General features: G+C 38.5%; 2 protein-coding genes and 1 long non-coding RNA gene across 5 annotated transcripts in view; 2 read left to right on the plus strand and 1 right to left on the minus strand.

Moving 5' to 3' along the window:
• LOC127619449 (cadherin-15-like) overlaps window positions 1–13,166 on the plus strand; it is a 310,594-nt gene that overhangs the window by 24,461 nt on the left and 272,967 nt on the right. The window contains exon 14 of the mRNA XM_052092310.1: window positions 82–4,457. Within this exon, the coding sequence (XP_051948270.1) occupies window positions 82–282 (201 nt within the window). The 3' untranslated portion in view covers window positions 283–4,457. The remainder of the gene's footprint in view (window positions 1–81; window positions 4,458–13,166) is intronic.
• Window positions 4,447–9,184, minus strand: LOC127619607 (uncharacterized). Of its 3 annotated transcripts, none has more exons than XR_007967586.1 (4): window positions 7,768–8,635; window positions 7,369–7,516; window positions 7,184–7,253; window positions 4,447–4,939 (listed from the first exon to the last, which is right to left on the minus strand). It is a non-coding gene; the product is annotated as an uncharacterized LOC127619607 (long non-coding RNA). The 3 variants fall into 3 exon arrangements; XR_007967587.1 differs by adding an exon at window positions 8,851–9,184 and having other exon boundaries at window positions 4,799–4,939; window positions 7,369–8,389; XR_007967584.1 differs by having other exon boundaries at window positions 7,369–8,635.
• Window positions 10,922–13,166, plus strand: part of ankrd11 (ankyrin repeat domain 11) — a 170,970-nt gene continuing 168,725 nt past the window's right edge. Inside the window, exon 1 of the mRNA XM_052092263.1 lies at window positions 10,922–11,305. The gene's annotated coding sequence lies outside the window, so the exon portion shown is untranslated. The remainder of the gene's footprint in view (window positions 11,306–13,166) is intronic.

The following is a 13,166-nucleotide window of genomic DNA, read 5'->3' on the forward strand; positions in this document are numbered from 1 at the left end:
CAATCTTGTAGAGATTTCTTACTGATGTTTTGACCACAAACACTGTGATTTACTCTTCACATTCTCATTTCATCTGAACAGGGCCTGGATGCTGCAGACAATGACCCGAACGTCCCACCGTACGACACGGCTCTGATCTACGACTACGAGGGCGATGGGTCTGTAGCAGGCAGCCTGAGCTCCATTGCTTCCATGGGCTCAGATGGTGACCAGGACTATGACTACCTCAATGACTGGGGGCCACGATTCAAAAAACTGGCAAACATGTACGACCCACGTTAAATGCCGAAGCGATTCACTCATTTAAAAAAAACAAGACTTTCAGATTTTCTCATGCATGCATGTCCTCCAAACTTCCATGCAAGCACGGTTGCAAAATGTTTCATCGTCCGGCGCTTTATTTTTTCCGTCATTAAAATACTGTCACTTATGCCAACTTAATATGCAGAGGCAATTATAAGAAAGCCAACTGTTGGTTGATTTCCTCAGAAAAGTGTAAATAGTCTGGCTCTGTGGTACCATCTCAAGCAACTAGGCCAACACAGGTCAACCAGTAGTGTGAGTCTGGGGCGGGAAAATCTGTTTGGCCGAACAATGTCAGATCAGGCGAGTGTTCGGGAAACCTGTTTGAAAACAATAATTCATTTTGCAATTCTGTTTGGTAGTGCTAGTGGCGCAGAAATTGCACTCTTCAGCTTTAAAGGTCAAGAGAAACTGCACACATTATTTCTTGTCCTTCATGGATCAGTGAGCTTATTCAACATGTTGATGTGACAGGTGCTCGGTGTGGGCCAGTGTGCAAATGGATGTAATGTAAAGCACCAACTGGAGGGAGGAACAGTGTCAGTGCATACTGATTAGACATGATTATCAAACACATGCCATGTTCTTGAGGGACTATTTTAGCTGATGTCCAACACAGAGAGTAAAAGAATAGTTCATCCTCATTAACTCACCCTCATGTTGTAACAAACCCAACTTTCTTTCTCTCAAGTAAATCAAAAGAATTGTCATTATTTCTGAGCTGCTCTCTTCCATTGAAAAGCATTGTGTGAACAGGGGATCCCCTCAAAAATAAAAAAAGCACAATAGAAACAGACCAAATATTGTTGTTCAGTGTGACGTCAAATGTGGTGCGCCAGCCAGGTGACACCAACAGCACTGGTTCTTTTGTATCTTGTTACCAGTCATGACACCATGTTTGAATATGCAGCGTGAAATTGTACATAAGTGATGCTTATTGGTAACTGACCTGAAATGTTTTGCTGTTGTATGTTTACCATTTAATGTCTAAATGATTTACCATCTAATGATGACCTGTGCAGCATTTACTTGTTTATTGCTACCAAAATTAACTTTTTTTAGGATTTGGATTACTGGTCTTTTATATTGTTAGTCTTTTTCTAGGGTTATCTACACGTTACTTAACTTCATTTATTAAAATGTAACCATTTTTGTGGGCCTGGGTAGCTGATTACCACCCCTGCAGTCGCGAGTTTGAATCCAGGGCGTTCTGAGTGACTCCAGCCAGGTCTCCTAAGCAACCAAATTTGCCCGGTTGCTCGGGAGGGTAGAGTCACATGGGGTAACCTCGCTCTCAACGGGGCACGTGGTATGTTGTGCGTGGATCGCGGAGTAGCATGAGCCTCCACATGCTGTGAGTCTCTGCGGTAACATGGTCAACAAGCCACGCGATAAGATGTGCAGATTGGCGGTCTCAGACACGGAGGACACTGAGATTCATCCTCCGCCACCCGGATTGAGGTCACTATGCCACCACGAGGACTTGGAGCGCGTTGGGAATTGGGCATTCCAAATTGAGGAGAGAAAAAGGGAGGGGGAGGGGAAAATAACTGGTAATTTTGAGTAGAATGTTCACAAAACAAGAAGTTTCCAAACCATGCAAGCTCATTTATTATCCAAGCCAGGTGCATGCTAGGAACACCAGCTTTGAAAAGTAACATTTGCTCATTCTATTTACCTGTGAAATTTATTCAAATTAGCAAATAAAAATGAAAAAGTTTTCTACTTAAAGATTGTTTCATGACTGAGCATTTTTAAGATAACAAACAATTATGATTATATATATTTACTTACACTGGCGGCCAAAAGTTTGGAATAATGTACATGTAATGTAATTTGCTCTTATGGAAAGAAATTGGTACTTTTATTCACCAAAGTGGCATTCAATTGATCCCAATGTATAGTTAGGACATTAATGACGTGAAAAATTACTACTAAAATCTGAACAAAAACTACTTCAAAAATTCTCATCAAAAAATCCTCCATGTGCAGCAATGACTGTTTTGCAGATCCTTGTCATTCTAGCTGTTTGTCCAGATCCTCAGGTGACCTTTCACCCCACGCTTCCTGTAGCACTTGCCATAGATGTGTCTGTCTTGTCGGGCACTTCTCACGCACCTTACAGTCTAACTGATCCCACAAAAGCTCAATGGGATTAAGATCCATAACACTCTTTTCCAATTATCTGTTGTCCAATGTCTGTGTTTCTTTGCCCACTCGAACCTTTTCTTTTTGTTTTTCTGTTTCAAAAGTGTTGCAATTCTTCCCATAAGGCCTCCTGAGTCTTCTCTTTACTGTTGTACATGAAACTGGTGTTGAGCGGGTAGAATTCAATGAAGCTGTCAGCGGAGGACATGTGAGGCGTCTATTTCTCAAACTAGAGACTCTGATGTACTTATCCTCTTGTTTAGTTGCACATCTGGTCTTCCACATCTCTTTCTGTCCTTGTTAGAGCCAGTTGTCCTTTGTCTTTGAAGACTGTAGTTACACCTTTGTATGAAATCTTTTTTTATGGCAATTTCAAGCATTGTATCATCCTTCATTCCTCAAAACAATGATTGACTGATGAGTTTCAAGAGAAGGGGTTTCTTTTTTGCCATGTTTGACCTAATATTGACCTCAAGACATGCCAGTCTATTGCACACTGTGCAACTCAAAAACAAACACAGACAATGTTAAGCTTAATTTAATGAACCAAATAACTTTCAACAGTGTTTGATGTAATGGCAAGTGATTTATTAGTACCAAATGTTCAATTTATCATGATTACTCAAGGATAAGGTGTTGGAGTGATGGCTGCTGGAAATGGGGCCTGTCTAGATTTGTGCTGTTTTTTTAACATCAGTAATGTAACTGACTATATATTGTGATCAGCTGAATCCCAATTTGGTGAATTAAAGTACCAATTTCCTTCTGAAACAGCAAAATCTGTACATTACTATAAATTTTGGCCGCCAGTGTATAAGCTAGAGCATACATCTTTGAATTTAAATACTATATTTAAAATAAGCTTGAGCGTATTCAATTTAAAAAGCTATATTTACTTCACCACAACTTGTTTTCTCATTGTAGATAATTGACTGGTTATGCTTGTCTGTCTCCCATTGGATAATTGTTTGCTTGCTCTTGCCCGTGCCCATCGTCAGATGAATATGTGGAAGTGCCAGTGAAATCTGAGAGCTAACCTTGGGTCTGATCCTCACACTAAATCCTCATATGGCTTCAAATGACATGAAATGTAGCACATGAGTTGAATGGTTTACTTTTATGATGCTTTTAATTCCATTTTGTACATATTTTAATGGAATGGCCACCACGAAACTTCAAAAAACACCTCAGAATATTTGCTGAATATCTTCTGTTATGTTTCATCCTGTTGGGAAGAAAGTAATATGGGGTTGGAACAACAAGAGGGTGAATAAATGACAGAAGGGCTCAGAATATGGTTGTCAGTCCCAAACACTGATTGAGTAAATATAGATCATTTTCACTTCTAGGTCATTTATTGCTTGACAGTTCAGCAATATTCATTTTAAGACCGATTAACTGACTGGTTAAGTGACTTATGACTTTTAAAATGTGAGATCTTCACATATGAATTGTTCTATGTTTTTGCTTTTTATATACGAGTTGTATAATGTGTAATATAATTGCTTTTAGTACTTTTTGTGCTTGCTTGCAATTGAACCTTAAGGACATTTGCAACATTTCAAGAGCTTTTATGATCATTTTATTATGCAGTATAGTAACACAGTTTGCCAACTGAATGATGCTTCAAATGTACATAGATTTTTTGGTTTTACAATACATACAGTTTATAATAAAATGTCAAAATGTTCATGAATAAAGCCAAATGATTTAATCTGCATTGGCAGTTTTGGCATTAGCTCTATAGTGTTTACTAAGTTCATAATTTAGCAATCTCCCAAAAACATTAGTTAAGAAGTATCCTCACTGTTTAAACAAGTTTTCAATGTCAAATTGTCCTAAAGACATTTACGATATAATTACAGGGACAATGTCACAATGATCAGCCTAGAAGAAAACCCACACACACATCTTGCCATTATGTCTCGGTCAATCAGATCAGGTGTAACATCAGGTGTGGTGCAGTGGTGGCTCAGTGGTTGAGGCTCAGGGTTACTGACCAGAAGGTTGGGGTTCAAGCCCCAGCACCACCAAGATGCCACTGTTGTGTCCTTGAGCAAGGCACTTAACTCCAGGTTGCTCCGGGGGGGATTGTCCCTGTAATAAGTGCACTGTAAGTCGCTTTGGATAAAAGCGTCTGCCACATGCATAAATGTAAATGTAACATTGAGCTTTTACACTTAAAGCACGATTTGATAATTCGGACTGATTGTCAAAGGCAAGCACTCCACACTCCTTGACTTCCACATGTGACCAAACACTGGGATTGTGTTTGTGTGTTGTGGAGCTCATGCTAGGCTCAGGTTGACGTCATCGTCTTTGTTGTCTTTGCGGCGGAGTCTTTAGGGTCTCGGGTACGGCTCATCTTCACCCGTGTCCTGCTTGTCTCTCTCAGCATCCACCCAGCTTTGAGGAGCAACCTTTTTGGGTCCAAATAGAGAAGGTCCAGGCAAAGCCTCACCTCCCTCTCCAGCAAAGTATTAGCCAGCTGAAAAGACAACCATAGCAAGAAAACAAGTAATCCTGCAGACCTAGAACATGACGGGCCATGTTATGAGGTTTTTCTGCCAATTTGTTTAAGGACAAGATAAAAATCTGAAAATTAAAGGGGTGGTTCTTTCATACATATTCAAACACAAGAGAACGTTGCTACATACGCAGGTTAAACTTTGGTGAACTTTGACCTGAAAGTTTCCATCGCAAAAAGAGGTTTCTTTTCGGCTGGAAATCAGACATTGAGTGAACTCCTTTTTGCAGCTTTGTTTCAGAACAAATGTAAAAGAATATAAACTTAAATGGTGACACTGTACAATACGATTCTATTTGTTGAAGGGATAGTTCACCCAAAAATAGAAATTCAGTCATTGATTACTCAGCCCTGTGTTGTTGTAACACTATAAAGTCTTTCTTTCTTTTTTAACACAAAGTGAGAAATTGCGAAACAATTATTGTGCTCAGTGATGTCATACAATGGCAGTTTATGATGACCACCTCTTCAAGCTTCAAAAGAACATAAAGTATAATTCAGAAGTCTAATAATTATTCCAAGAGACTCATGATAGTTAAGCATACGATAAGGTTTGGTGAGAAACAAACTGAAATCGAATGTATTATTTAGTGAAAATCTTCACTGACCGTCGATCATCTGTGAGCGTTAATGATAGGGCACGAGAGCAACAGTTCACGCAGCCCCCTCAAGACATGAAGCGTTCAAGTGAAAACTTGTTTGTTTATCTAAAAACAGGTCCTCCACAGCACTAGTGACAAAAGAAGACAACTCAGCAGCACACAAAACAGAGAACAAAAATAACTAAACATGTCTGAAGAGTTTGTAATCGAAGAATTGATGCATTTCTATGCCCAGCCTTATTTTTGTGAAAGTTTTTGGACCGGAGACAGTTCAAAGTGGACGGAGTTCCCTGCACGATGCCAAAAATAGAGATATAACCTACCGTCTCTTGTTACTGCTGGTTAGGACAAAAACTCTGCCTATAGCCTCCTCTATGTTTCTGTTTGATTTCTGTGTACTCTGTTAAAAAAAATAAGGCTGGGCATAGAAATGCATAAATTCTTCGACTACAAACAGACACGTTTAGTAAGTTCTGTTTTCTGTTTCGTGTGCATCTGTGTTGTTTTCTGTTGTTGCTATGCCCCAATGTCATGAGGGGGCTTCGTGAACTATTGCTCTTGTGCCTTATCATGAACGTGCACAAGAGATCAACGGTCAGTGAGCATTTTCACGAAATAATATATTCGATTTCAGTTGGTTTCTCACCAAACCATAGCGTATGCATTTATAACAATCATGAGCCTCTTGGAATAATTTATTAGACTTCTGAAATATATTTTCACATTCTTTTGAAGCTTGAAGAGGTGTTCACCATGAACTCAACGGCATGAACTGAACTCACCATGAACTCAACGGGCATCACAGAGCACAATTATTTCCCCCGCAATTTCTCGCTTTGTTTTAAGAAAAAGAAAGAAAGTCTATATAGTGTTACAACAACACAGGGGTGAGTAAACAATGGCTGAATTTTCATTATTGGGGGAACTAATCCTCTAACATTGGTAAATGCATTAGTTATCATGATCTAATTTGGGTAATGTTCATTTAAAAATACAGTATGGTTCAGCATTAGTTCCTACTGCATTAACTAATGTTAACTTGTACAAATTGTAATATAAATATATGTGTTAATATGCATAGAAATGAACATTTACCAAGATTAATAATTGCTGTTCAAGTTTGTCATGTTAAATATTGCATTAACTAAAGTTATTACAGGGGTCTCTGGAATACTTGATTCTGATTGGTCAATGGCGCCATCTAGCAGTCTGATATTTCTGAGAAACAACCGCACATCATACCAGCCATCTTTCCTACTTATCGGATCACATCGCTATCTCTACAAGTAAGCAGATAAAATAATTTAAACTCAAATCAATGTTTATTTATTTGGCAAGTAGTCTTGTAATAAGCTGGATAATGAGCAGTCAGATGGTCATTATTTATTAAATAAACACCAACAGAACTCTGTCGCAAACTGGAGGAGTTGAGCGTTTTCTTGCTTTCTCACATCAACATTTTATGTCCATTTATTTATTTAGTAATCGTGTAATAAGCCGCATAGCGTCAGGGTCCAGATCACCCTGTCTGACTGTCCATTATCCCTTACATACCGAGAACAACCTTTTATTATAACATTGTGCGGAGATGGACAGAACCTACCAAAAGGAGATTGTCTCTGTTGTCCAACATCAATTTCTCTGTGTCTGTAGGCTTGTGCTATCTTCGCTTCCTGAACATGAAAGAGAGATGAATAAAAGAAAAATAACCACACACATTGAAGACAACAGATAACTGACAGCACAGCAGAGGTCACAGGAAGCAGGTGTGCATGTTCTTTCACTCACATGGTCCATCTGCTGTTGGAGGCCTTGACTGAAGGTTCTCCGTCCAATACCACACTGAGTCTGGGAATGACACATGTCCCACACTCACTACCACGCCATACTGCTTCACCATGGAGTAGGCGACACACGTCACCATCCGCAGATCATCCTGAACACCAAAGAGGTGTTTAAAGTTACATTATGTGGAGTTTACTACCATATATTATATCTGTATCTGTATATACTGACTGGCAAATATGAACGAAATGGCAAAGTTTCCCAGTCGTAATTATCAGTGCTGAGAATAGTAAAGCCTAACATACCCAATGGAAGCAGCCGAACCTTTTCTCCTAAAGAAACTAAAACAATTTAGGCGAATAAAGAATGCATTTAAACTACACAAAAATGTCATGGTCATACCTGTGGTGACCTTGTTGAAGGTGATGGCCTGCACATTCTCTCAAACAGCTGCTCTTAAGTGAACAGATACTGATCCTTTGGCAGGATCTGAGCAAAACCCAATGCAGCATTTGTCCTGAGCGCAATTGAGACCTTGTGTGAGGAGAAGCCCACAGATGTGTCACCTGATTAACAAACCACCCATTTACAGCTACAGATACCTTCAGCAGAGAAATATCAAAGCATTTAGGAGTATAAATTCATCATTACTAATAATTATGACTTCTAATGCAAAGCCAATGCAAAGCCAAAAATGAGATCACATAAACATTAGGGTAACTAAGTTACACTACAATTAAGTTGTACTGTGCATATTGATTTTACTCATTTGCAACTACTTGGCCCGGTTGCTAGGGAGGGTAGAGTCACATGAGGTAACCTCTCCGTGGTCGGTATAATGTGGTTCTCGCTCTCGGTGGGCGTGTGGGGAGTTGTACTTGGATGCCGCGGAGAATAGCGTGAAGCCTCCACACGCGTTAGGTGGAGCCACGTGATAAGATGTGTGGATTGACGGTCTCAGACGAGGAGGCAGCTGAGATTCGTCCTCCGCCACCCGGATTGAGTCACTACGCCACCACAAGGACTTAAAGGGCATTGGGCATTCCAAATTAGGGAGAAAATACAAAATAAATAAATAACAATTTAAATCCGGAACAATTGAAAATCACTTTGTTTCGGTTATGTTATGCTAAAAATCGGTTTTCATTCCTTGAGCCGTTATTAGTCCCTGATTTTATGTACATCTCATTTGCTGTCATTAAATTGCATTGTGTAAATATCGGCCTGCTTACTGGCCATTCACAAACCAATATCGGTCGTCTATGCAAGCCCAAATATATACAGTATTTGACATAGATGACAAAATAACACAAGTGTTTGCAATTACGTTTTTAACAGGCCAGAATTCTTTGTTTTCTTCTCAAATTAACACATATATATATATATATATATATATATATATATATATATATATATATATATATATATATATATATATATATAGCTTTTATCCAAACATTACAGCCTGATGGACGTGTAACGCACCTGAATATGTCCTGATTTCAGACCAGTCACTAATTGACAGTGTGACGTCAGAATGGGTTTTCCACCGCTCTGAAAACAGCAGAAACGCGTCGACATCGATCAAACGCGTTTGCCTTAACATTCACTTCCACGTTGCAAAATCAGCGCCGCCATAATAAACGCTTATGCATACCAAATGACCCCTTTGAAGAGTTGCTAGTACACTAATGTCATAATGCTTCTGCCGGTGTTATCCAACAACTAAGCTATAGATAACTGCTCTTAAATAACAAGCGCTCCGGATGTATTCTAAATATGTAGAACAAATAAAATTCGTTTCGCCTAATACAGCCGAATTATTGGAATTATTACTTATAACGCTGTATTTACTACGGAAGCCTTGAAGTCTATAATGTTTACCTAGGCTAGAGAAACATGTCCGTAGAACCTTCGCCTGCACAAACAGCCAATCAGGATGGGATCAAGCTCGAGAAAGGGCTGAAGGGAATTGTAGTTCTTAATTCGATTTCTTACCAGAAAGTAACATACAGTTCTAACTGAGCATGCGCAAAGTCAACTATTTGAATCTGATGTTTAAAATCATGTAGCATGTCCAAAAGTGAATTCACATATCATGGTATTTATGTGACACCACAGAGTTTGCCATAGTTGTAGTGTGGTACATACAGTATTCAAAGGATATGGTATTACCATGGTACAATATACAAAAAAACATTGAATATCATGTTAGAAAAACCAGGGTAATATCATAATACTTTTTTTTTTTATGAATAAGTATTACATTCATATACCATAGTATTTATATGGTACTTCAAATAATAGCATGGTATTACCATGGTACATAACCTAAAACATAGTATTATCATGGTATATGTCCACAAAAACATAATGGTACCTTTTTTGTTATTAGAGGAGTATCATATTGAAATACCACATTATTTACATGGTCCTTCAAAGATTACCATAGTTTTACCATGGTACATATTCAAAAACATTACAATGTTACCAATTAAAAAAACATGGAATATCATGGTACCGTGTAAGAAAAATCTGGTAATATCATAGTACTAACGAATGAGTATCATATTAATTTCACCACAGTATTTACATGGTACTCCAAATTACTATTATAATTGATTTATTATAATATTATAATTATAATAAATCAGTTGGCACCCTTGGTAAATAAGAGCAAAGAAGACTGTGAGAAAAAAAAACTTGCATTGTTTATCCTTTTGATCTTTCATTTAAAAAAAAAAATACAAAAAAAAAAATATATGTATATAATATATATTAGACTTTATAACCCTAAGACCCAACTAATTTCTGCAATTCTCCAGCTGTGATCCTTGGAGATTCTTTGATTCTTTCCTCCAATATATATACATATGGTGTATGGTGAAGTGCTCATGTAAATATAATTAGGGCAAAGTGTCAAGAAATGGATGGGTAAAATCATACAGTAGTAGCGGGCTATTCACAAAAGAGGGCGCTCTTGCGTTTCATTCACATCACATAGTTTGTGACGTCAAAGTGAAATAAAAAAACAATAACACATTCAATAAATATTACATAACAAGCAGCGTTTGAAGAATGCGAATTTACACCGTTTCAGTACGAGCTTCCAGCCCGTATTTCACATATAGTTTGTCATAATGGTGGTATTCTATAAAAACGTCCATTAGAAATCCTTACGAGTTAAGGCTGAGCAAGAAGGAGGTTGTTTACTAATATGAAAATATCCACACTATATCTTCTCAGTTCAATCATTCTCTTGTAGCTCACAAATACCTTTATGGACGTATTCTACTACGTTCTCTGGTTTCCTATCACCCAAATTGAGCTCGCAATAATAGGCCACCGTCTACGCCATTTTGGCTCGAAGTAGCCAAGGAATACATGACGCAATCTTTCCTCGAATGAGCCACAATGGCGCCAGTTTCACCGTTGCAACGGGGAAGAAACAGTGACCGCCCAGTCGCGTCAGCCAATCACAGTCCCCGTATCACCTCCTCGCGTCCGCTCGTCGTCAACTCGAGTCAAAGGCCGATCGGAACAGTTCGGAAGGAGTCGGACGTACAGGATTAACTTGGAACGGAATGTTATTTTTACACATCAAATCAAGTCAAAACAGCCAACATAACGTTGCCGAGACCAGAGGACTTTTTAAAGGGACGAATGGAGAGTGTATAGCCCTTTCTCTAACCAGTCTACCGGAGCCCTGAGAGATTTTAATCATCGTATTTTCTGAGGAGGTAATCGGTGTTTAGCTTAGCACGCTGGTGCGAGCGCGAGCTCGGACTGAGATGAGCGTCGCGCGCCTCGGATGTTCCCGCATTGGAGCTCGCTGAAGCAGAAGGCCTCAAATGGGAAAAACAAGCAGCGGGATGGAATACCAATTATAATTTTGTAGATGTAGCTCACGTGTATTTATTTATTTTTTTTTATAAAATAGGTGAGTGTATTTTTATATCACTCTTTACATTTTACCACCCCTTTTGCTTTGGGAAAACCTCCCAGGCATCGACTTTCACAGTTAGCTCCTCTGCTAACAGGAGTTTGTTGTCCCTCCCCCACCCCGAAGTCGTATTTATGAAAATCTCCCTCTATTTTGGTCAAGTTGAGCAGTGTGATCTGTTGCTAAGTGTTGTGTGGACATGCAGTTGGGGTCTAGATTAAAATCGAGCATGCAAAGTTTGAGATATGAGAATATTCTCCGTTATGTTGTCGTTGTCAGGGAATCGGAGATGACGAGCTCCACTATCAGCCACAGACATAGACAGCTTAATATGTGTGTTTCAAGAGTATATGAGATGCAATATTTTCCTGCATACATTGATTATACGTGCCATTATAAACAGAAAAATATGCATTCGTTTGATTGACAGTGCTCCGTTCAGACTGTAAATATTACATAACAGCAATGCAATATTTTAGACCTTAGATAAGGTCATATATATTTATATATATGGACTAGACATGTTTGTAGACTTCGCACAGCTGCTTAATCTAATTATTTAATCAGATAAACGACTGATATGTTCAGCCTTCATATGCAGTGAAGCCTGATACACTGCTGCAATCATCCAGTTGTACAATTGCAATGGCTTTCTTAATGTAAACTTGATGTATTAATGCAGCTAATTATTCACTAAATATTAGAGGGTGCATGCATTTTAAACTCCTAGGATCTCATGTTTTGTGTTTGCAGAACCCCTGCCCCCCCACACTTGTGTGCTTGTCAAAACATTCTGTGGTTGATCAGAGATGTGGTTGTTTCCTTGGGCTCACTAGCCCGCTGAAGCATGGACTTAAATACTTCTAATAAAAGATGATCAGAAAGATAAGGTAATCTAAGTTTTGTGTTGAAGTAAACAGTGCGGGTAGTCTGTTGGTGCAGTGGAGAAACACTGCGGCTATGTTGGGGCGTTAGCACACACTCTCTTCTTCTCTACTATCACTTTACCATCTTTACCTATCTCAGTTTTGTATTTATTTCTTTTCAGCTCAACCTTTAAGCTGTAATACTGCAAAATACACTTTCCAATGTGACATCATAATAATACTTATGACTACTTTACCAAGGTGGTATTGTCTCTGTAGCTTGTTACTCTACCTGATTCTTGTTGTGTTGTTAAAGTCCTGCTCATTGTTTGGCTCCAGAGGGAAAAGAAGAGAGGGGACATTGACTTTTGGTTGGTGTTTTGTTTTCAGAGTTTGAGCATTATTGAAAGCTTATCATTTTGAACTATGAGGCCACTGTGAGAATTATGGCATATATAGGTCTGCAGAGGCATGCGGTTTTAAACCAGAACTCCTTGTTGTGCTAATATCTTGATTGTGTTTCCTTTCAGCCTTACTGTTAACAAGTTCAATCTTTAAGACAATATATATATATATATATATATATATATATATATATATATCACACACTAGCTGGCCAAAAGTTTGGAATAATGTACAGGTTTAGCTGTGTTGGAAGGAAATTGATACTTTAATTCACCAAAGAGGCATTCAACTGATCACAAAGTATAGTCAGGACATTACTGATGTTAAAAAACAGCACCATCACTATTTAAAAAAAAAAAGTCATTTTGGATCAAGTCTAGACAGCAGCATCACTCCAACACCTTATCCTTGAGTAATCATGCTAAATTGATTATTTGATTCTAGAAAATCGCTTGCCATTATCAAACACAGTTGAAAGCTATTTGTTGCGTTACATGAATCTTAACATTGTCTTTGTGTTTGTTTTTGAGTTGCACAGTATGCAATAGACTGGCATGTCTTAAGGTCAATATTAGGTCAAAATGGAA

The sequence above is a fragment of the Xyrauchen texanus genome, chromosome 2 (genome assembly GCF_025860055.1).
Source record: "Xyrauchen texanus isolate HMW12.3.18 chromosome 2, RBS_HiC_50CHRs, whole genome shotgun sequence".
Taxonomy (NCBI): Eukaryota; Metazoa; Chordata; class Actinopteri; order Cypriniformes; family Catostomidae; genus Xyrauchen; species Xyrauchen texanus.